The sequence below is a fragment of the Diorhabda carinulata genome, chromosome 6, assembly GCF_026250575.1.
Source record: "Diorhabda carinulata isolate Delta chromosome 6, icDioCari1.1, whole genome shotgun sequence".
Classification (NCBI taxonomy): Eukaryota; Metazoa; Arthropoda; class Insecta; order Coleoptera; family Chrysomelidae; genus Diorhabda; species Diorhabda carinulata.
In genome coordinates, this window is record NC_079465.1 from 20,223,694 (window position 1) to 20,248,819 (window position 25,126).

General features: G+C 33.6%; 2 protein-coding genes across 2 annotated transcripts; one reads left to right on the forward strand and one right to left on the reverse strand.

Moving 5' to 3' along the window:
* Positions 1–676: 676 nt before the first annotated feature.
* Positions 677–1,936, forward strand: LOC130895768 (uncharacterized). Its single transcript, XM_057803312.1, has one exon. The coding sequence runs from the start codon at positions 677–679 to the stop codon at positions 1,934–1,936; it is 1,260 nt and encodes a 419-aa protein (XP_057659295.1).
* Positions 1,937–4,442: 2,506 nt separating this feature from the next.
* Positions 4,443–7,110, reverse strand: LOC130895769 (uncharacterized). Its single transcript, XM_057803313.1, has 2 exons — positions 6,849–7,110; positions 4,443–5,683 (listed from the first exon to the last, which is right to left on the reverse strand). The coding sequence occupies exons 1-2, from the start codon at positions 7,108–7,110 to the stop codon at positions 4,443–4,445; spliced, it is 1,503 nt and encodes a 500-aa protein (XP_057659296.1).
* Positions 7,111–25,126: the final 18,016 nt, after the last annotated feature.

The following is a 25,126-nucleotide window of genomic DNA, read 5'->3' on the forward strand; positions in this document are numbered from 1 at the left end:
GCTTCAAAGTTTTGATTTTCCCACAGGATGTTACGAAATTGCCGATCTTGAAGCGTTTATACGAGATAAACTGGGTGTGGACAATTCAACTAGACCAGAAGGTATATTTTCACTAAAACCCAATCACAATACGTTGAAATGTGAAATTTCCAGTAAATACAAAATTTCATTCAAAGAAGATAATAGTCTTGGGAGAATTTTGGGTTTTTCACCGAAAATACTCGACGCAAACAAAATACACTCGTCAGATCTCCCCGTCAAAATCATTAAAGTATCTAGTATTCGCTTCGATTGTAACATTACCACTGGAGCCTTCGATGCAAACAGACCTGCTCATACTATATACGAATTCGTCATACAAGTGGATCCAGGATATTCCATAGACGAAATTCCTCATAATTTGCTCTATTTACCTGTTATACCACAACGTGAAATAACCAATATCACCGTCATCGCTTTAGACCAAGACGGTCAGCCTGTAAACTTTCGTGGAGAACTAAGTACGTTGGTGTTGGAGCTTAGAGCGCGAAGCAAATGGGACTAATAATAAATCATAAAAAACAGTCTACAGAGCATTCAACTTCATTAGATAAGCTACCATCAAAGCTGAAGCAACTCACGTTCGCAAACAAATTGGTTCTGCAATCGTTGGGTTTTAAATTGAAAAATGACAACAATGTATGGAAAACGTCAACGACAAAACGACAACATGCCTCCAATGTTTGATATCTACCGTAAGCCGATGTTTGACGATTCAATTCGAAAGGCTGAATACAGAACCTATGCTCCATTTATAAAGTCATTCAATTGCAGTGACATTGTGGAGTTTAGCATTAATCAGGTTGATTCGTTCTTTGCAATGAGCGAAACTTTGTTGTGCATTAAAGGTTCGCTTGAAATACACGGAGCTGGTGACGTAAAATTAGCAAATAATGTTGGAGCCTTTCTATTCGATTCATGTACGTACAGTGAAAGTGCCAGGGAAATGGAAACAGTTCGGGATCCTGGAATAGTGAGTGCCGTACGTGCTATGACTTGTTATAACCAAGAAGATTCCAATCATATGGCTATAGCCGGCTGGAATTACCCGAAAGATCCTATTCTGAATGTTAGCGACAAGTCCTTCAACCTTCAAATTCCTCTCAAACATATTTTCAGCATTTTCAACGATTATTCAATGATTACATGTGGGCGTCAAACAATACGACTAGTTCGGGCACGAAATGATAATGATTGCTTATATATTACTGAAAAGAATGTCTCTGGAACGCTCTCCACTACAACAGCTAAAATAAACATTACAAGCGTTGAGCTAAAAGTTAAACATATCTTTCCTAATGACGACATAAAATTAAATCTCATGAAATCCATTCAAAAAGATCAACCTATAGTTATTCCATTTAGGAAGTGGGAGTTACACGAATTACCCTCAATTACTAAAGGAGCAAGACATGACGTTTGGGCTGTCAAGACATCCACTTCAGTTGAAAGACCTCGTTTTGTTATTGTTTTCTTTCAAACCGACAAACGTAACTTGAGTACAGCTGACCCGACTTTATTTGACGACAATACCGACGTACAAAGTATAAGACTGTCACTTAATGGTGATTATTGGCCCAATGAAAGAATGCAATTGGATTTCGCTAAAACTGATTACAATGAAGCCTATTTTAACTATACTGAATTCTATCCCAACTACGCAAACTCCACACAGAAGCGCCCCCTGCTGGATTATTCTTCTTTCAAGAAACGAGCATTGTTTGTTATCGATTGTTCAAAACAGGAGGAAAGCATGAAGGTATCCACAGTCGATGTGAAACTTGACATTGAAGCAAACATAGGTTTTCCCGAAAATACCAAAGTCTATTGCATCATAATTCACGATTGTGTAATGGAATACTTCCCCCTCACCGAAATTGTTAAAAGCTTGAACTAGATGTTGTGAGTTAGTGTTCGAGCAGACGTCAACATGAGAGTAGCTTTTGTAGACATTCAAGGTTTTGTCGTAGACGGTCTTTTCGTTGCCAAAGAGCTCACCATAGAAATTGGCTTCAAAAGTTCACATTACATATTTTTACCACCGCAACCGTTTTCTACATTAAGTAACGAGGACAAAAAGACCACATCATACTTGGAAAGAAATGTGCACGGCATTCGATACTCTTCAGGAGATGTAGAATATTCTAAAGTAAATGAGATATTAGAAAGCAAGTTATTGTATGTCGCAGACTACATTTACGTTCGAGGACAACAAAAAGTCGAGTTTCTGCAAAAGAAATGTCACATTTTCGGTATTTTTCCACATATTATTGACGTTTGCAAATTTGATGGTACACCCTGTGAAACTGGAAACTTTGCTCAAGATCCAAACCCCTGTCACGCATCTGGACTATTTTCATGTACTGAAAGAAATGTACAACGTCTCCGTCACTGGTTTTTAAATACTGTATTACCATTATAAATAAAGTTTTTTTTTTTTTAAATATGGGTTTTATTGAAACACTCTGTATATTCATCAACTTTTATATTACATGAAGACTGGAATTTTCGTTTTACAATTTTCAAAATAATTTTTAAAATTAAAACAAATACAGCCACTAATATTACACATGACATAGCAAAAACAGAATTAATTTCATTTTTTATATCCCCTTCTGTTCTGTTGAACATGGTGTAGGTTGAATACGTCTTAACGGATAAGTAGTTTGCGGCAGTCTACGGGCCAACTGATGGACCTCTTCAGACACCCAGTGAAGACTGCTCCACGTCACTTTCTTATCAAATAAACTAAGATTCTGCATTTGTTTCATAACCTCACTTTTATCTCCATTGAAAGCAATATCTTTCTTTAATTCACCAATGCTATTAATAAACTCTTCAATTCGACGTCTGTACTCTTCTGAAGACATATTACGAAAGAGAACATTCTCATACGTAGACACGTTTGATGGTCGTTTGACGCAGCACTTGACGTTTGACTTAACGACGTGACGCAACGACAAGAGAGATACATTTCATGAATATTGTTTTTACTGCTATTACATAAAGATATATTGGAAACTAACAAAAACACAAGAATTTTAAAAATAATTTTATTATAAGAAAACGACAATATTCTACATTTCTAATAAAGCCCTGTTGGGCAGAGACTTATATCTAACACTAACAACGCTCATATAAATCACCTAAAACGCATACTAAAAAACTATGATAAAACAGATATTTTGATGTGGCATTATGAGCCGCCACCGTTCATAATACCGCAAAAACACAGGAATAATTTTATAATAAGAAAACGATAATATTCTACATTTATGAGAGAGAGAGAGAGAGATACATTCCATGAATATTGTTTTTACTGCATAGCGGCCTCAAAAGTATCAATGTCACTGTCTATATCAGAATCATCAAAACGATTATTTCTAGGCATCTCATGTAAATTATTAATACAGGACTCATGTGATTTTATCATGAATAAGACTTTGTTAAAACAACTCTGACACCAATAGGACATTTCTTGATATACACATTCAACAATTTCGTCACCATCAAATACTTCATGACAGTGATCATAATTAACAAAAATGTTCTTTTTTAAATATTTATGGACCGTTCTAAATACAAAATAACATGATTTACAAACATTTATACGATATTGTGGAAGCCAATATCCACTAGACCATACGCAGTAAGTAGATTCTTCAAACATATCTCCCCAATTTGTTTTACTTAATATAGTGTTTCTTAAATATAACGGTATTTCTTTATTATAGTCAATATATTCTATTCCAATGGATGAAGAATTTGGATTACTCTCAGCCTCTTTTATCATCGCATTCCATTTGTAAACAGGAAATTTTTTCACAATTTTTTCGGTCAATTTCCGAGGAAGAGGGGATTGCTCTGCGAAATCGGCTGCTGACTTTATCGTTTCACAAATTTTTATGATGCATAATTCCATTAATATTGAGGAGTTCATTATCTACAAGAGAGTAAGTCTGGAATACTATAATGACCCCACGGCAGCGTATCATAACTATTGGTAATCAAATATCTTTTATCGTCATGAGGACTTAGCGCAATTTTTGTCTGTTCTATGCTATATACGTTATGAGCATATGACCTAATACAGCGTTGAGTAATATTTTTTTCTTTGAAATCATTTAAACAGTTTACATAATCTTCAAAATTTATTTTGTTTTTTACTATATTATATCGAACTCCTTTTGCCTTTTTTACTATTGCACCTGGTTGAACTTTAAAAGAATACATTTTAGACCTCAAGCCTTGCAAAATGAGTCATAATTTGGCCTTTGTTTTCATCTTTCATAACTCCCAGAACTTTTTTATTTACCTGTGGAATATTATAGTTATTATTGATGGGGTAATCTGAAGTATCGAATTTTGTTAAATCAGCTTTTAGCACCTCCTCATATGCATCATCACAGATGAAGCTCATACACAAAACTGTCTGTGTCCATGTACATTAATTTACATCTATCAATACCCAATTTCGGAATCATGTAATCATAATGGAATTGATACATACACAGCTTCGACAAATGCAAAACTGTCATACCAACATAAAGAGGCTTATTGAAAACCAATTGTGATTTAGTGAGTTCTACTGCAATTAGGTTTTCATTAAAAACTGTACGACTATGAAACCTAACACTAGATATCAAATTTTTGGCGCCGTATCGACCATTCCAGGTTTTAACAAGTTTTACAATTCGGTGCTTCCGTATATTTTCCATCGTCTCTCCAAACACAGCATTATTTGCCAATTTATATAAATTTTTCTCAAAGTCATTGGTAGCTGCAGCCCTCAAACGAGTATTTAGTTCGATATAGGGTCGCAGCCATGCAGATTGATTGAATTTCAGAATTTTATGTATCTTTTTAATTTTCAAATCGTTGGCTAACATTTGTTTTAAATTACGATAGTGAACTGTGTATTCTTTTTTACAATAAAGCGTTGTCATTAATTTGGAATAATTTGAGCCTACAGGCTTGCGGTGTTCGGGAGCAAATGGAAAATCTCTGTGAAGATCATGTAATTCATGTGGATACTCCAAGTCTACTTGTAATATATATCCTACGGAAGAATTATCTGCCACAGACATAACATCAAAATTTTCATTATCTAACCATTCAAATCCTCCGTATGGTAATGGTTCACACATAGCCCACCCGTATAAATTATTGACGTCCAGGTAGAGTAAGTACTTTGAGGGTTTTGTAGAATCATATTCAGGCATGTACTTATTGTTAGCATTCGATAATCTACTGCTACAAACCGAAATTCCTCCTCGAATTGCTTTCTCGATAAACATGATCATGTCTACGTCATGCAATAACTCTAATTTACATCCTACATATTTCAACATACAGTCCCAAGTATATCCAGGCATTGTATAGTACCATGCAGGGTCTAAACCATAAGTAATTGAACATTTTCTTCGAAATTGTTCGAAAACATCGGTCTTTAAGTACAGATCAGAATACTGACCCAAATTTTCAATATCAAATGATTTCCACACTGCATGAGCATGAGAATACTTCTCAATACTGATGTTTTTATCCTCCAATTTATTATAAAATGCCTCTATTGGTGGTAGTTCACAAGTATTTAATTTTTCCCAACTATCTATAAAATCGTAACAGAAAACCTCTTTTTTGGCTATTAATTTAAATTGTTCGACACTTAAATTACTAAATTCTCTTTTGGAAATTTTTAAATCATTATCATTCAATGTAGCAGCCAATTCTTCCAAGGAAGCACCCAAAAACCTCAGTGAATATATGAATCGAAATTTTATATTTGTATCTGAATCGTTAAGTGTAAATGAAATGTATTTTTCTTTATTTATGGGGAGTAAACTGATGTTTCCTCTTTTACTTAATTCCGAAATGATGAAATGGCTATCGTAGTTACTTAAGTTATGGAAAACTGTAGGTACAACAAACAGTTTTTTGAAATTTAAATTGCATGCTTGATGTGCAAAATTTCTAAACTTCCCCGTAAAATGATCGTGATCTCTAACAATGATATCTGTAGAGGAAAAACCCTTTTCACATATGTGACACATTGTTGTCACACGTAAATCTGGTTTTTCTTCCATAGGTGTAATAGTTTTAATTTCTGATTTAATACTTTCAGCTAAATTCGATCATTCATTTGCAAACCAATCCATGCAATCTCTACCTCTGTAGCTCTTGAAAAAACTCAAGTCTTCGTTGTAGCTACATTTTACATAGTAACCAGCACTATATGCTATATGTTTTTGATATTTATTTGTCTTATTATGAAGCTGTGTTTTATCTGTAAATTGTTCTAGCATGCACTCAAAGTCGGCATAAACTACAAAAGGCGTAGTTTGTTTATATATGTAAAGAAAAATATAATTTTCTTTTGCGTGTTATTTTGCCGTACGTCACATAAAGTCCGTTTGTGACAGATGATCTGTCACTGTCATCGATGGGAAGCAGGGCATAACCTCGAATGTCGTGTTGTGTGATTGTGTGCTGGAAAACAATTTCATTTTTAAGTTTATTTTAATTTGTGATTTTGGAACAGACATTGTTAATAATAACATTAAATGTCGTTTCTTTTCTTACAGGTATGAAATATTTGTTTAGTACTAAATAGGTGCATACTTTTGTTTCATGTAATTTTTAGTTTACATGTTAATAACAATAAATTACTTTTCTTACAGAGAAACACAATTGTGTTTGATTGACTGTGTCACCAAAACCACAGATATATTGGAAATTGTCTTATAAAACGACATTTAATTGTTCTTTGGTAGTTTCCTCTAGAAATTGGTTCTGAAAAATCATATTGCCATCCTCATCAACATATGTTTTTAATATATCCTCTGTTGTTTTTATCCAAACACTTCTAGTTTGATGTCTTTTTTTTAATGTATTTTTCACTGTGACAAAGGTTTTCGAAGTTTGAATATATGTGTGCTGTGAAATAGCTTGGAATTCTTCAGGAATAAGGAAATATTTTTCATCTTCAGTCACAATTGCGGTTATGGCGATATAGTTTGACTTTCCGTCTGTTGTTGGTTTCACTTGAAAAGTAAACTTCAACTTTTCCATTTTGTTGACAAAAATGTCGTAAGCAAAACGTGTTCAGAAGATCCTATAGCCAAAATTTTAGAGAAATTAATAGAAAACCAAGAGAAAAAAGAAAAACAAAGCATAAAGAAGCTAGCTGACAAGTTTGTAATTGAAAAATTTGATGGAAAGAGTTCAAATGCAAATCAGTGGATGGAAGTATTTGAAAAAGAATGTGAAAGGTTCAATGTATTAAAAGACGAAGAAAGAATTGAAATCTTTAGATTATTTCTTGAAAAATCGTGCACTGATTGGTATTCTTCCATGATAATCAAACTTACCTTACATTTCGAGTGGTTACAATGGAAATCGAGCTTTATACAGACTTATGCAAATAAAGGTTGGACTACTAGCAAGTATGCTTTATCGTTCAAATATCAATATGGATCTTTATTAGAATATGCAGTTAAAAAAGAAAAACTTTTACTAGAAGTAAGAAAAACAATAGATGAAGGGACACTTATTGATATAATTGCCGCCGGCTTACCAGATTTTATAACTGATCGAATCAACAAGGAAGAAATTTTACACACTAAAGACTTGTTTAGTGGACTTGGAAAATTAGAACATTTGGTTGCAAAGAAAAAAAATATTAAAAAAAAGACGATACCAAGCAAGTAAAAGAAAAATGTAGTATTTGTGAAAAATTAAAAAAGGGTGTACGCTATCATTCAAAAGATTCCTGTTGGTTTAGAACAAAATCAGATACAGAAAAGGATAAAAAGCAAATAAAGCTCGTTAACAATTCAGAATTGGAATGTGAATTGCAGTGTGAAGATCAAAAAAACTAATAGTGCCGCCATTGATCAAAGTCAAATTAGTACTCAATAAGAATGTTGAAGTTTTTGGGATCTATGACTCAGGCTCTAATGTCTCATTGATAAATTCAAGATTGTTAAAAATAAATAATAAGGAAACCAGTCACTACAACAATACTAATTTGAAAACGATTAATGGCGTTAAAAAGGCAAATGGCATAATTACAATAGATATAGCCATTTTTGATGTGGAAAAGAAAATGAATGTTTTTGTAATAGACAAGGAAAATTTCGATTATGACTTCTTAGTGGGACTAGATTGTATAAAAGAGTTTTACCTAGTTCAAAATGCAAACTTAGAAATTAGTCAGAAAATACCCATACAAAGAAGTGGAACAGTTTCTAAGGAAACAGATTCAGATATAATTTCTATAAAAATAAAATCTGATAATTTAATAAACTTCAATGAAGGCATATGTGGAAAAGACTTTCAAATTTGTATTAATCATCTAGACTTTGAAAAACAGGCAATGATTGATGAATTAATATCAAAAAATAAGTCAGTATTTGCAAAGGACAAATTTGACATAGGAAAGGTAACGGATTATGAAGCACACATAGATCTGTTAACAGAAAAATATTGTAGTAAACGTCCATATCGTTGCACAATTGAAGACAAGAAAGAAATTGAGAATCAAATTGCAAAATTATTGGAAAAAAATATAATAGAAGAATCATATAGCCCATTCGCAGCACCGGTCACATTAGCATATAAAAGAGAAGAAGATAAAAAATCAAGATTGTGCATTGATTTTCGAGACTTAAATAAAATAGTTGTGCCTCAGTCACAGCCATTCCCTCTTATTGAAGACCTAATATTAAAGACAAGGGACTGCAAGTTTTTCTCAACACTAGACCTAAATTCAGCGTTTTGGTCTATACCTTTGCGTGTAACTGACAGATACAAAACTGCATTTGTGACACAGGAGGGGCACTACCAATGGACCTGCTTACCATTTGGATTAAAAACATCTCCAGCTATATTCCAGAGAATAATGTGCAATATCATACGGAAGCATAAGCTGGAAGAGTTTACGGTATGTTTTATCGATGATATTTTGCTATTTTCAAAATCATTTTCGGATCATGTAAGGCATCTAGAACAACTCTTTCAAGCAATTAAAAGTGAAGGTTTGAAACTAAAATTCTCTAAATGCACATTTGCAGCGGATACAGTCAAATACTTGGGTCATGTGATACAAAATAATTCAGTTAGACCGTTGAAAGACAATTTAATATCAATAAAAAATTTCCCGATTCCAAAGAATCAGAAAAATGTGAGGCAATTCCTGGGAAAGATAAACTTTTATCATAAGTATGTGCCAAATATAGCAATAAAGTTGGAACCATTACATAACCTTTTAAGAAAAGGACAAACCTTTAACTGGACCGAAGCATGCCAAGAGTCATTTGATGAAATGAAACAAATATTATGTTCTCAACCGGTATTGACAATCTTTGATCCAAACCTACCTATTCACATATACACAGATGCCAGTATACTAGGAGTAGGAGCAATACTAAAACAGCCACAAGGAAATAATGAAGAAAAACCAGTAGCATATTTTTCTAAAAAGTTAAATGAAGTCCAAAAAAGAAAGAAAGCTATATATCTGGAATGCCTGGCAGTCAAAGAATGTGTAAAGTATTGGCAACATCTATTAATGGGTAGGAAATTCATTGTCTTTTCAGATCACAAGCCATTAGAGAACATGAACATAAGGTCTAGAACTGACGAAGAACTAGGCGATTTAACATATTACTTATCACAATATGATTTCCAAATTAAATATTCTCCAGGAAGATACAACACTGAAGCTGATTGCCTGAGCAGGAACCCAGTGCTTGATCCAAATGAAAACCTAGAGGATCAGTTGAAAGTAGTGAATACAATAACACTAGAAGATATCTTAAAAGATCAAATTAAAAATGAATATATACAATGCAGAAAAGGAAAGTTAGTAAAAAGAAATAATGTTTACTACAAGCAAGTAAAGAAAAAGGAAAAAATCATTATATCAGAGGAATTGAGCATAGAACTCATGAAAAATGTACATACAGATCTAGGCCACATAGGAATTAAACAGATGCAGAAAATGATTAGCTCAGTGTATGCAGCAGAAAATATGACTAAAAACATAAAATTAATCTGTGAGGGTTGTATAGTATGTTTAAAGAATAAATCAAGAGGACATAATAAATATGGACTGATGTCTCATTTGGGTCCTGCTACAAAACCTTTTCAGATATGCTCTATTGACACCATAGGAGGTTTCGGAGGTTCCAGATCAACGAAGAGATATTTACACCTTTTATCAGATCATTTCACCCGATATGCATATATTCTAACATCAAGTACCCAAAATGCAAATGACTTCATAAAGCTGATAAAGAATTGTGCAGAGAGTGATAACATTGAATTGATATTATCAGACCAATACCCAGGTATCAACTCTAAGGAATTCAAGAGATTTTTGGATGAAAATAATATTCCAATAATTTTTACAGCAGTGAACTCTCCTTTCTCAAACGGCTTAAACGAGAGATTAAATCAAACATTGGTCAATAAAATAAGGTGCAGGATGAACGAACATGACAAGAAAAAAGCATGGACATCTGTAGCTCACAGTTGTGTACAAAAATACAATGAAACGGAACACACTGTTACTGGATATGCTCCAAAGTACCTACTTTATGGCACAGATGTCACGATTTTGCCAAATGAGCTGAAACAAAAGAAGTCTGACTACGATTTAATCCAGGCCAGAGAAAAGGCACTAAAAAATACAATCAAATCACATAATTACAACAAGACAATTTATGACAAAAACAGAAAAAATATAGACTTCAAAGTTGGTGATACTGTTTTTGTAGAAAATGGAAACAAACTCAATAGGAAGAAGCTAGATGAATTGAGACTTGGACCCTACAAAATCATAGAAAAAATTTCAAACTCAATCTTCAAGATAAGCACTGACCATAGAAGATCAGAGTCAAACTTTTTCCACATCTCGAAGCTAACGCCAGCTCCTGCCTACTTTTGAGGGCATACATGTGAAAATATAGTCTCCTATCTTCGCTGGGAGGGGAGATGTAAAGAAAAATATAATTTTCTTTTGCGTGTTATTTTGCCGTACGTCACATAAAGTCCGTTTGTGACAGATGATCTGTCACTGTCATCGATGGGAAGCAGGGCATAACCTCGAATGTCGTGTTGTGTGATTGTGTGCTGGAAAACAATTTCATTTTTAAGTTTATTTTAATTTGTGATTTTGGAACAGACATTGTTAATAATAACATTAAATGTCGTTTCTTTTCTTACAGGTATGAAATATTTGTTTAGTACTAAATAGGTGCATACTTTTGTTTCATGTAATTTTTAGTTTACATGTTAATAACAATAAATTACTTTTCTTACAGAGAAACACAATTGTGTTTGATTGACTGTGTCACCAAAACCACAGATATATTGGAAATTGTCTTATATATATATAATTTCTAAAACTAACAGATTCATATTTTGGAAAAGACATTTTATAATTATTTAATTCAGAGCATAATTTCAAGTGGACATTCAATTTACTTTCACTACTGAAATAATTTATGCAGCGATTGCAAATAATTTTTTTATATGTAGTTTTACTTAACTGACTATTAATTAAACGTGACAAATCTTTGATCCAGCAGTAGTGATATGTGATTTCTGAATTGTCATTATCTATAGGAGGTGCTTCATAATCGTTTAGCTTTGGAAAATATGTATTTTGAATTAATAAAAGATTTACATGTTTCTCGTGTATTGATTTAGCAAGTCTTACTGGATATACTTTGTAAAATGGTTTTTTATTATTTATTTCAATTAAATCCAAGGCATAGACATTGACGGAAATGTTATTAGATTTTTCAAACTTTGAAATTTGATGCAGGGGCATCGGAGCTTCCAAGTCTTGTGTATTCAAGACTGTGCTATAATATGGATATGAGGAAGTGAGTTCTTTATGATTTTTGGCTGGGTACAAAGCACTAACAATTGACCAATAAAAACATGCTTGGTCAGAATTTTTAATGTTTATGCACCCTCGCTTTTTTTGAATAAGTTCTGGAAGTTTAATATAAGATGAGCCGTTTCCAATTTCAAATTTATTGATATTTACTTCTAAAGAAATAATTTTACTTAATGCAAAACCAGAGTCCCTCTCTTGAAATTCTGATAATTTAAAATTAATTTTATCTTTGACGTTCTCGAAAAACCATCGCTCTATATCGGTCGATACATCGATAATAGAATTTTTAGTCATAAAATAATGGAAACTAGATATTTCATTTTCACCAAATTTTTTAATGAACTCTCCACAAAAACAAACATAAACTTTAACAACAGAATATTTTTTCCTAAAAATTTCCCTTATTTTATTTTTAAAAATTATTTGACAATCATTTAAAAATTGCGTTAAGTCCTTATGATATAAATTTACTATAAGTCCGGTTTTAATTCTTCTAGAAAATGCAGAAGCTACATTTTCCCATTTAACCCTATTTTTCAGTTTATTATTCAGCCCCATACCTATATTCCTATTTGAAATAAGTTGTTTAAAATGTTTGAAATGTCCTATGTATGTTTGTAATTTCCTAATTGTAGCTACATGCAGTCCTCCTTTTTTAATTGTCAAATTACATACTTTAATTTGTTTTTTCAATCGATTCAACCAAATTTCCACATCTCTATCCGTTATCTTATCAAACAATATTTTTCTGACATTTTTAATGACTTGCAGTAAATTTTCAGATTTTTTTACAATATTCATGGTACTCACCTCTCTCTCTCTCTCTCTCTCTCTGTGTCTTAGGCACGTCTATAGTTCCTCAATTTCAAATGACGCTAGCCGTTGATTTTTTCAAACATCCACTAATCCCTTGAATATAATTCCGTATTTTTCCTTTTCAAATTCTTCAATGACTGGTTTGTAGACACTTGTGACTCTTTGCGGTAAAAACACTACTTCTGTATCTAAATCCAATAAAACTGATTCTCCGAATTTGGAATTGACTATTTTTGCCTTCTTTATAGCCCTCAGAGTATTCAAAGGTAGATCTTGTATTTTTGTTATTGGTTTTCTCTCTGTAATTAGAGACGTTGCGTTAATTTTTTTTAAATCCATCTGAAAAGAGAGAGAGCGCGTAACCCAGAAGAAAAAAAAAGAAAAAACTTACATTTTTTGTTAAGGCACAATTTTAACAGATACTAGTATTTGTTCTTCAGAGCTGGTTTCTCTTGCTGGCAGTGGAAGAGACCGACTCCAACACAATGCAACATCTTATTTATACTCATGTCACTATCTCCATACGATTGTGATAGAATGTTCTAGAAAAAATATTTTATTTGCGACAATTTTGTAATTTTGTAATTTCCTGTAAATGTGGTCCATTTGGTTTAGAAATATTCTTATCAATTTCCTGCGTTATCAAAAAATTTCTTATTAATAGGTAAAAGTTATCTTAAGATTGGCGTTCGGGAATTTCCAGAAAAAAATTTTAATAAGAGTTTATTTAAAATATACAACATCATTGATAAAAAGAAATTATTTTTGTTAATAAAATTTTGAGATGATTTAAAAGGTCTCCATTTGGACATGGAATATCGAACACGTTCCAATTAAAGGGTCCGGCTGCAACAAGTTTTTTGGTAAACTCATTATATTTGTAGTATGTGGTGTTTTTGAGAAAGTACATGTGTCCGTCAATGTACTGGAATGCTCCTGTAACATCTGTGGGTAGTCCAGGGAAAATATCTTTTATTTGTCCTCTATTCCGAACAGTTTTCAAGTTCTTGTCAAATTCAATGTAATTACTGTTATTATAAAATACATATATTTTCCCATGATTGCTTTGAAACATTGTGTTTATTTGAGAATTCTTAGGTATAATTAAATTATTTTCCTCAAGTATTTGTAGAGCGGGAAAATCTGCTACATAGTATTTACGGTCATTGACTGCTATTAAATTATCTGAAGAACTTTGAAAAATCTGAATTATGGGACCCACTTCTTCAGGTAAATAATCATCGAGTATTTCTGGTTGCGAGGGAATAAGTTTCGAGTTCAAATCAATTTTCCATAGGGAATTTTCATTAATAATATATAAATGGTAATTTTCAAATTCACCAGCCATGGCAATGAACATATACTCCGGTGTTATGACACATAAATTTTTATCCGATTCATTTGGTTGATGTGCAAGTGTCTTTGTAGTCGGTGGCAGCGCTGATGAGGGTTTGAAAGGATTATTTACATATGTATTGATTGGTCCATAAAGAGCTTCAAGGGCCATTTTATCATCCTCATCCAATTTAGGAGCAATGTTGAATTGATACCATGGATACATTATTGCTGTCTCAATATCACTGTGAGCAATTCCTAAAATATGCCCAATTTCATGAATTAATACCATAAGTAGGCTAGTCTGATCTTCTGAACTTGATCCATCCAAACTTAAATCCCACTTCTCATCAGCATCAATATGAAGCTTTATACAACTGTTGCCTTTTGGGAACTAAGCATGTGCCAACACCTTTCCGGGGCCATCGAATGTACTGGAGCACTCACCTCTACCTTGGCAATTTGCTCGAAAATAGTGCTTTCCCCGTACAACTGTAATAGATATATCGGGAGCATATATCTATTTTGTGTATTAATTCAAATTTAAACTGTTACCCCACACTTCAAAAGCCTTTTTGGTTACTTTAAGATATTCTGGAGTTGCCTGAGGGAAATACCATTTCAAATCAAATTTTGACCATTTTGATTTAACTCTAAAAGAATGATCATCGTCGGAAGCTGCTTCACTCACATTACATCTTGGTCTATTTAGAAGTTGAATTGTATTTTCATCTAATTCTCCCGTTGCAGGGATATTATATCTTTCTTGAAAACTCAACAAATAATCCTCAAGTTTAGTCAAATCATTTTCATTTGCGTACCCGAACCGGTGTAAATACTTCATAGCATACTGTTGGTCGACAACGCATAGTACTGGACATAGTACTGCAGCTAATATAATGATTAACATGATCTTCACTCTTCTGCTATCCTCAAAAAACTAATTTCCAATCACATTAATAACGGAATATATAATTTTTAAAAAACCCAAAGACTTTTAACCGACCTGGTATATCAGCGCTCCCGCTGTTATCATCGCAACGAATCTGTCTCGATTACGTGCGTGATACCTTACATTGACAAAAAATCTCTTTTTATTTATACGTTATACTTTTATGTTACAAGATTAGCGAATAATAATGGTATATATAATTTTTTAAAACCCAAAGACTTTTAACCGACCTGGTATATCAGCGCTCCTGCTGTTATCATCCCAACGAATATATAACTTTACGCATGCGCAAAAACGAAGTCTCTCTCTCTCTCTTACACATTGTCTCGCTGCTCTCTCTCTAACACACGGTTTTCCCTATTTCTGTAGTCAGACATACGTTGCTCATCTACTCAAAGTCACCGCTGCCTCAGCTTCATGGGTGGGGATCATTCTTACCTGTACTAGGGACACACATAGAAAAATTTTCAGCTTTTATAAAAATCCGAAGGTCTGGCACTCATGGGCTCTTGCTCTATTATAACAGAGCGCTCGATTTGAAGCAGGTTTCTCCGTTTCTGGCGCATCGCGCCACCGCCATCGCTAGCCTCTCATTTCGGTAATGCGGACGTAGCGCGCTTATTCAATTTTCAGTTATTTCCAACTCGATCGTTTTCCAAAGAAAACAATAATAAATTGATTGTCATAGTTTAAAATGAAATTATGAATTGCACATTTATTTATGTAAATAATATAAAATATACATATATCACAGAACGTGAAAAGGAAAGAATCAAGTGTATTGCTACATGAACAAGAACAGAAACGTATACTTAAATAAGATTTATTAATGAAGTGTTAACATAACGCAAGTCATTAAATGCTTTATTGTAATAATGGTCAAAATACAAAGAAAAAGTGAATGAGTAGTTTTTCTTGCTTTCTCTTTTTCAACTTCAACTACATTTAATTTATTCATTCGAGAAAATATATTATATGAGTTCACTCATTATCATCTTCATCGATCTCGCTCTCCAAATCATTTTCGCTATCATCCGTATCACTTTCTGCATCGAATACATTATTTATATCTTCATCCATCAAATCGTTATGTTGTGGCACTGTGTTATCATTTTCACTGTCGGTGATTTGGTCTAGAAAAGAAATGTGCATTAAGAAGCGAACAAACTTGAACAGCTGATAAATTAAATTAAGAAAAATATTGCGTACCACAATTCTCAGCGATTTCGTTTACAATAACGTCTTTAATTTGGGCAGGCCATTGTTGACCTTCAAACCAACAGAACTTGTAGCTGGAAGCGTCCTTTTTCCAACCACATTCAGCAGGTTTCAGTTCCGTTGGAATTTTCTGATCAGCATTTCCCCACACTGTAGCAATATAATGAGCTCTTAAAAAGTGTTGTTAGAGTTTCCACTGTTCAGACGTGAGAACGAAAGGCATTCGCTCAGAATTTCTGTTGCCTTTCCTGGCAGGACTTTCCGGCCATACTAAATACTCTTTGAGTGATACATTGCTAGGATCGTTTGTTGATAATTCTTCTTCGTGTTCTTTTTCTAGGGGAGGATTCATGACTGATTTATTAGATTCATTGACCTCTGTAATTTCTGAAACATCTAAATACATAAATAAACCAACATGGAAAAGTAATAAAATAAATCTCACCCGTTGCAACAGAAGTTGTTGCCAATTCTTCTTCTATTGACATTTTGGAAGTGCTTGCAAATATAATCGGCATGTCAGTAATGTTGAACAATTCTTGGTTGTCTTCGTTGGTGATATTGGTACAGTTTAAATCCATATTTACAGGCAAGGGTTCATCAAAATTTTGAAATTCAACTACTACCGAGTTGTTTTCAATCTCGTTTTCAATTTCGTTTTCAGCCTCGTTTTCAACCGATGTTGAATCATATTCCTTCCACAATCTATGCAAAACCCAAAATTCTTGAGATTCTTGTTCGGTCGTTGGATTTGGCTGTTTTAGCTTGTTAATTAAATTAACGCCAACTATTTCTTCAAATTTTGACCGAGGTATCATAACTTCGTCTTCTTTTTTGGGCTCTTGATCAGTATTATTTTTACCAAGACATTTTGAGTAGTCAATGGCATTTGGATCACATGGACACAAACCAGTACAAACAAAACCGTGTTTTATAATATCAGGTTTCATTACTTTTTGTAAAATAGGAGCAAATTTTTCTTGGGTTAATGACTCCGAAATATGGTGTCTTCTCCATTCTAATACGCCTTTTTTCCAATACGTTTTGAGCGGTTTAAAAGCTGAAACGTCGGCCAGTTGTAAAATTCGTGTAGAGTTTACAGCTGCTAGGCAACAATCCACGGCGCTTCGACCCACTAAATTGAGCGAATGGGATATATATTGCAAACGGATTCGCCTCTAGAATCTTCTGCTGCATGCCATTGTAACGCCCAGACTTATATGAAGCATTGTCATAAGACTGGCCTCTACATTTTGAAAAATCTAATCCACAATGTTCTTCAAGGTATTGAAGAGTCTGCTTTGCCAGTTCATCTCCTGTTTAATGCGTTTTCAACTCAATAAATGTAAGAAATCGCTCTACTGGCTGTCCATCTTTTATATAGCGAATAACTACACTGAGCTGGTCCATGTGCGTCAAATCCGGCGTAGAATCTACTGAAAGACTGTAATATCTAGAATCTTTTATCTGCGATATAATTTTCCCATGTACATCTTGGGCCATTATCATAATCAACTCTTCGTAAATCGTTTTAGATAAATAAGAGACGTTTCCTTTTCCGGTGTTTCCATATTTGGTTATGTGTGCCGCTAAAAAGGGATCAAATTGACTTATAAGTTCCAGTAACGCTAGAAAATTTCCATTCTGAGGAGATCCAAATTTCTCTACTGCACCGCGAAAATGAAGGCCTCTTTCTGCCAATGTACGAATAACAGTTATAACTCGCTGTAATACCTGCTCCCAGTAAACATTCTCTTCATGAACTTGCTTATCAAAACCTTGATGCAAGCTCAAACCTTTCCTGCGTGTTAAATATGTTAATAGACAATCTCTGTGACTAGAACTCTTTTCGTGACCTTCAATAATTACTTTGGTATTCCTCCAGTCACTAAAACCTGTTGAACTACCAAAAACTGGAGATTTATCTGAACCAAAAAGCTTACATACAATACAGTAAAGGGATTCTGTAGAAGTCGAATAAAGTAGCCACTCTCTTTTGTATTTTTCGCCATTAGGCTTTTGGCCAATAAATACTTTTTCATGGCAGTAACGCGACGTTGAACCATAAGTTCGACGGGATTTCTCAAATGAACTATTATGATTTTGACAGTCATTTGGTCCGCAAGATAGCCAATATTGCACGTCAACGTTTGAAAATTCACGCCATAGCCCTGGGTCATTTTCTTGATTTGGTGCTCTGTTAATTACAGTTTCGTCTTTTCTATCTTTAGTATTATTCAAGCTTTCAGAATCAGAAGGTTCTTGAATCGTAAAATTTTCTTCACTGTTTTTTGACGTCCCTGGAATTGGAATATCAACTGATGGCGGTGGTTCAGATTGATCGGGAGGGAAAAAACTTGTTAACTTTTTTGTTTTACTTATTATTTCTGCTATTTTTCTTTTATTCTCTTCTGCGTGTTTTCGTTTTTGTGCACCACTCAATTGCGAACGCTTCATGATTTAATCTAGGGATACCCCTAGAAATAAATAAAGAAATAAATAATTAAAAAGACTAAACGCTGTAAAATGGAACCTAATTACTCCGAAGCCGAAGGCTTCAAAGCCCTTATAAATTCAATTCAATTCAAGCTAAAATTAAGTAATTAGATATTATTTTTTTAGCTATGTACCTATTCTAGCCTATTATTTTGCAAACGAAAAACATTCGATGCCTATCTTAGCGACATTCGAAAATTCTATTCTAAAGAAAGAAACTGCAACGGTGAACTTCTTTATTCATCATACTTATGATTATTATCTTAAAACAAGTAATTATCGAAAAAAAAAAAAAATTAGTCACGAGCTTTTACTTAAGTAAATACATAGACTGACAAACACATTACCCTCCCGCAATCGGGTAAAAACAATTTACGAATCGGGTAAATGCAGCTCCTTCTCGGGACCTGATTATCAGATCAATACCAATTCCTGATAGATAGAACGTATTGATTGTCATCGGGCGGGAGGGAATACATCTTAATATCTTGAGTATTTATTGTTCTTCATACCTAATTTCAGCTCAATCGGACCGCTGTTGCTGGAACTCACTCAATAAAATCGATCCCAATATTCCGCCCGTACAAAATTATAAACTTACTTTAAGTTTAGTAAAAGCTTGTAACAATATCTATTAGCTTTTAAATTAAAGAAACACACCCGATCGCTAGATATCGGTAGCCGTTTTTAGTAGGTATCATTTGACGTGCGGTCATTGACCTCTCAGACTAATTTACCTTCCTAGAAAAAACTACCTATTTCGAAGCTTGCAGAAACCTTCAGCTTCGATTGGTTTGAGTAAATTTACATAACCAAAAGTGATTACTTAAATGAAACAAAATACTTTAGATATTATTTTAACTTTGTACATTATCAAAACAAAATAAAACTTTACGTACCTAAGCGAACACAATATTATAAACAGAACTTGGTTCTGATATATGTTAGTAGCCTGTTACACAAACAAAGACAAAATACTTCCTTTCTAATTATTTCAATCATTTAAAAATACAACACAATAAATTGTCGACAAAAATTGAAAGTGCGCGGGATTATGACTCTAGGGCCGTGTTTCGTTGACACGATTACAACGCTTACGCTGCAACTTCATAGCACTCATACGGTCACAAAATTAGTAATAGTACTCCGTACAGAAGTGACACTCTCCGCCCCGCACCAAAACGCGTTCGTGACGTCACGCCCCCCTCGATCGCCCGAGCTCGTGGGCCACTCGGGGTAGGGATACGAAAATATCGCTAGTTGGGCCTATCGATAGTTATCGATAGTCTGTTCATTAACCATCGATAGTTCCGATAGTTTAATATTTTAAATAAATGCTGGATTTTGGATTTACAAAAAAAACGAAAAACTATCTTTTATTTTAGTTAGCTTAATAACCACGCATTTTTAGTGACAAATATTAATTCATCAACATATTTTTCTTTGATTCTTGATCTTCTTTCATTTATAATAAGGCCTGCGGAGCTGAAGTTTCTTTCAGACTCAACCGAGGATCCCGGCGTGCATAAATACCTAACCACTAACTCTTGCAAAGGATTTAGTTCACCATTATTGAGCTATAAACAAAGCAAAATCAATTTCTAGACCATTTTAATGAAATAGATAAGTTACCTTCCAATAGAGTAACGGATCACCATCTTCAGGCAGATTTTGTCTTTCCAAGTATTGCCTTTTGATAATTATTGCATCAGCAATGTGATTTCTTGATTTTTGCTGATTTTTTTCATGCATAAATCCGAAAAGACAACTTTTTGGGGAGTTGGTTGAACCGTTGGCTTCATTTCCTTCATTGTTTTTCAAATTTCTCATTAAAGGACTCATTTCTTGATCCAGGAAACAGGAGGCCTGATTAGCATTCTCTGCACTTCGGAACCCATCTTTTTTCCATCTCGGATCTAAAATAGTGCTAATTCTGGTAATTGTTCTGGATTCGTAGGGAAACAGTCGATTTCTTGTTGATTCAATCAACTCTTGACAAAACAATTTGCCAAGGTCTGTAGAAATATTAGCAGTATTCAAAAAATTATAAATACCAAATGATATAGGTATTATTAATGATACAGTCACATATTTACTACCGCTAATTTTTTCCGTGGCATCATCAAATATAGAAAGGCATTTTTCTAAGTCTTTCAATATTTCAATGTCATCTGCAGTCAATGGAGTAGGTGCATTTTTTAGTTTTAGTAGTGTGGAGTTAAGAGCATTGGAAGTTAATAAGATTCTTTTAATCATTTGAAAACAGCTGTTCCATCGTGTTGTCACTTCTTGGATTAATTTGTAAGGAGTTTTATTTTCGTCAACAGTACCTCTCCATAAAATTCTTTGTTCCTCTTTAAATTTAGTTGTGGCCAGATTGCTACTTTTAAAAAATGTAACAATTTCTTTACACTTTTTTAAAATTGGTTGTATTTCTGTGTTTTTAAAGTTTTCCTGCACTGCTAAGTTCATTGTATGTGCGAAACAAGGTAAGTGTCTTTTTTTTAATAAATCACAGGCTTTTGTCATATTTGCTGCATTATCTGTAACTATGCAGGTAACTTTGTCGAATAAATCCCATTTATCACAAATTTCTTTGATAGTTTTTGCAATATTTTCTGATGTGTGGGATTCATCCATTTTTTTAGTAGCTAATATTACTCTCCTAAGGGTAAAATTTGAATCAATGTAATGGCAAGATAAACAAATGTAAGCTTCATTTGCTGTAGATGTCCAGATATCAGTAGTCAATGAAACATATTTTATATTTTCTAAATGGTTTTTAAGCACTTGAGAAGTTTCACATATAATTGTAATAAAAGCTTATTCTTAATTGTATCTGGATTTGGAAGTACATATTTTGGGTCTAGTAACTGTACAAATTTGATGAAACCTTCATCTTTTACAATTGTGAACGGTTGATAGTCTTCAGCAATCATCATCACAAGAGCTTGATCTAAGATCTTTTTTCTTTGAGAGTTATTATCATATTGCAGTGTTCTCCGGAAATAAGGACTGATTGATCGACCACTGGATCGAGTTGAAGAACCTTCAGATATTGAGCTTCTTTCTTCATCACCTAAAATTTATTTTTAAATACATGAATAATTATGTTGATGTAGATACTTACTTTGCTCGAATGATTTGGATATCAAAAGTGTCGGATGAAACCTTTTTAAATGATCAGAGAGATTACTGGTGTTTCCACTAGTCTTATATTCTTTGCCACATTCACAACATTTAGCCAGCTTCTTGTCAGTGGATGCTTTAAAATATCTCCACACAGTAGATATTTTATTTCTCTTTCTGCTCCTGTCGACTTCAGTTAATTCAGTTTGAATATTATTAAGGCTAACACTAGTAAAACTACTAGAACTTGTGGGAACAAGAATTGGCTCTCCAGGATTGACTTTTGAAGAATTTTCATCCTCATCGGAACCACTATTGTTATCTAAAATAGAAAAATATATACAGGGTGACAATAAGACTTGGGCCATGTAAATATCTCCCATATTTATGAAACAATTCGAATAAAATCTGGGAGACACATTCTAGACATAATTTTGAATTATCCCTGATACATGAATCAAAATGGCCGACTTCCGGTATCAACGGAAATGCGGTCAAGTTTAATTCACCCTATGTATTTTAGATTTTTTGGAATCTACGGTTAAAATTACTAAAGCAAAATTTTAATTTTTCTAAACAAAATTTTTTTTCAATTGGTTGGCTTCAAACTTGAAAAATATGTTTAAGTAACCTCTAATGCTCAATTAAAAAATAATTTACAAATTAAAGTTAAAAATAAATTCTCCAGATAAAAAATAAATTTGTAAAACGTGGTTTTCGCCGAAATGTCACTTTTTTCTAAATGGCACCTATTAAGGGCCATTTTACTATTAGATGGCAAATTTTATGATCAATCGGACCATATGCATCATAACCTCTTAATTTTTTTTTATTACACCAAAATTAATTCTTATTGTCATATATATTTTTTTTATTAAAACAACCAAAGTATATATTGTTTGCCGATTTTTTAATACCAAAGAATATCGACTTACCTCTGGTTCGCTTCTTGTTGAAACTGGCAGAAATATTCATATTCAAGAATTTTTTCATTTTTTTAATATTACAAAGTAAAAAATTACACAAAACACTATACGAGTAATATAACCTTTAATTATCCATCTACACTTATTGCACAGCACAACTAATAGGTATCTGATCAAAGATCAAAGTTGAAATAAAACCAAAACCAAAAACCAAGCCTCACGCCACAGGTTGGAACCTTAACCTTTACATTTAACGTCTCCTTTAACCGCCTTTCGCGGCTATTCTTCTTTTTTTGTTTCTTCTTGCTTCTCTACCTGTGCATGCAGACAGCAAAATGTATCATTTAGCAAATTCAGCCGGACTTTGCAGTGAAGATAGATTTTGAAAAATGTATTCTTTTGAAATAAGTGTCTGTATGCTTAACTTGAACTTATCATGTTCCAACTTCTCGTTTCTTGATTACTATCGATAGTATTCGATAGTCCCAATAGTTTATCGATAGTATCGATAGTCAAAAACTATCGATAGTTTCGTATCCCTAACTCGGGGTGCAATTTCGAAGGGGTAAGGACGCATTTGAAAGGTAGTTTAATCAAATTTTTATAATAGGGCGGATATTTTGTTCTGTGTAATAAATCGAATTACAACCAGACATTTTTACAAATTTCCAGTCTCTGTGAAAACTTGTACTAGAACCGCGACTTTAGAGGTATGTTAGCGGTTTATTGAGTCATTATCACTTTATTTGTACTGTTTAGTGTAACCCAGGGTGTGTGTTTAGTTTTACTTCTTTCTTTGATTATGTTACCTGACGCCTGATAATATTGTAACCATCCCTAACCTTACCCACACATGCGCGCGTGTACAGAACGTCTACCACTACAATGACAGGTCAAATCGCGCTTTTTGTCTGGAGTGTCATACCTGTGATACGGTAGTAATTCATTTAAATGAAGTTAGCAGCATGAGCGGTTTTATCGCTCATAGCAAGGATTCGACTCGGAACACGGCCTAGGTCGGATTCCACCATAGAGTCCGACTCTATGATAACTTAAAACGCGCGAATTTTCAAATTAGTCCTAGAAACTTTTTTTGGTTTGGTTTTTGGTGACGTGAGATGAGAGTGAGACATGATGCCGTAAGGACGGTTTATTTTTGTGCTTCTTCTGGTGCCCCCACAGACGTGATGCCCTAGGCAATTGAAGGATTAATCCGTCTCTGCGTATCTGGTACTGAATTGGTAATTGCAGAAGGTACGCGTTTGTAAGGATAAATGACAAAGGAGGAGTTATATCACCTTTAGCAGACAAAGTAAATAAAACAGTTACATTAGATTTTGCTGGAGTATTATCAATCTCATAAACATTCCTAGCACCTTTGGGTGCTAAGACAGTTTTGTTCTTTGGACATAACATGAAAGATGTCTCGTCTGCGTTAAAAACTCTGTCGGGATATTTAAGAATATCAAAGTAATTTTCTTGTTTTAAGTATGTTTCAATATTCAGAAACCATTTACGAATGTCTGCTTCACTAACCCTCGCACTAGCAGCAGTAACGGCTTCAGGCACTCTTTCAGACAGTATAGGATGTCGCTTCATAAATGCTCTATACCAGCCGTCACCCGGCATGTTGTCTTTAAATGGATTGTCTCGTGGTTTTTCGTCTAGAAAACACTTGACACTGATCTGCAGATCTTCTTTTCTTTGTGGAAAACCTTTTTTAGCACTATGGAAATCCCAGTCAACCAAAATTTGTTCCTCGTTTTATGAAAGAATTGGACTTGGTCCAAATGTCGTTTCACTGAATTTTTGACTCAAGCGAAATTGCAATGTGGAAAGTGGAATTCCATATTTCCGCAAGGCAGCTTTCTTGCTTAATAGTCCAAGCGGCGACCGCCGTGAAAGGGTGGTTAACCAGAATAAGTACTAAAATATATTTTATTAAATTTTGAATATTAGATGAATAATAAACCATTGGTCTGGCGGTCTTTGACGTGTCCAAATTTTGTTATTTTAATAAACTTTCTAATTTATTTTTTCGTAAAATCGATCTACATAACTTAAGTATAATTTTTCAGTTTACGATTGCGTTTTGACTAGATAAATACAGAAATTCAAGTCTGACGTTCTTGTTCTTGATGCAACTGTGTGTCAGACAGTCCCCAACAAACTTATAACAACAACAAATTTTCTATACAAGGTATAAAAAAAAATTAAACGTCAAAATTTTTATCTTTTATTCCTCTTTCAAATAGAATTGGTCTGGCACGTGAATACTTGACCAAAATTTTGCCAGACCAAGAT

Excerpts from the sequence above, each read along its gene's own strand:
- LOC130895768 (XM_057803312.1), top strand. The coding sequence starts at position 677 with ATGTATGGAAAACGTCAACGACAAAACGACAACATGCCTCCAATGTTT.
- LOC130895769 (XM_057803313.1), bottom strand. The coding sequence starts at position 7,110 with ATGGAAAAGTTGAAGTTTACTTTTCAAGTGAAACCAACAACAGACGGA. Across the intron at positions 5,684-6,848 it reads AACATATGTTGATGAGGATG|CCAAAAAAGAGGTTTTCTGT; the intron begins GCAATATGATTT and ends TTAAATTAATAG.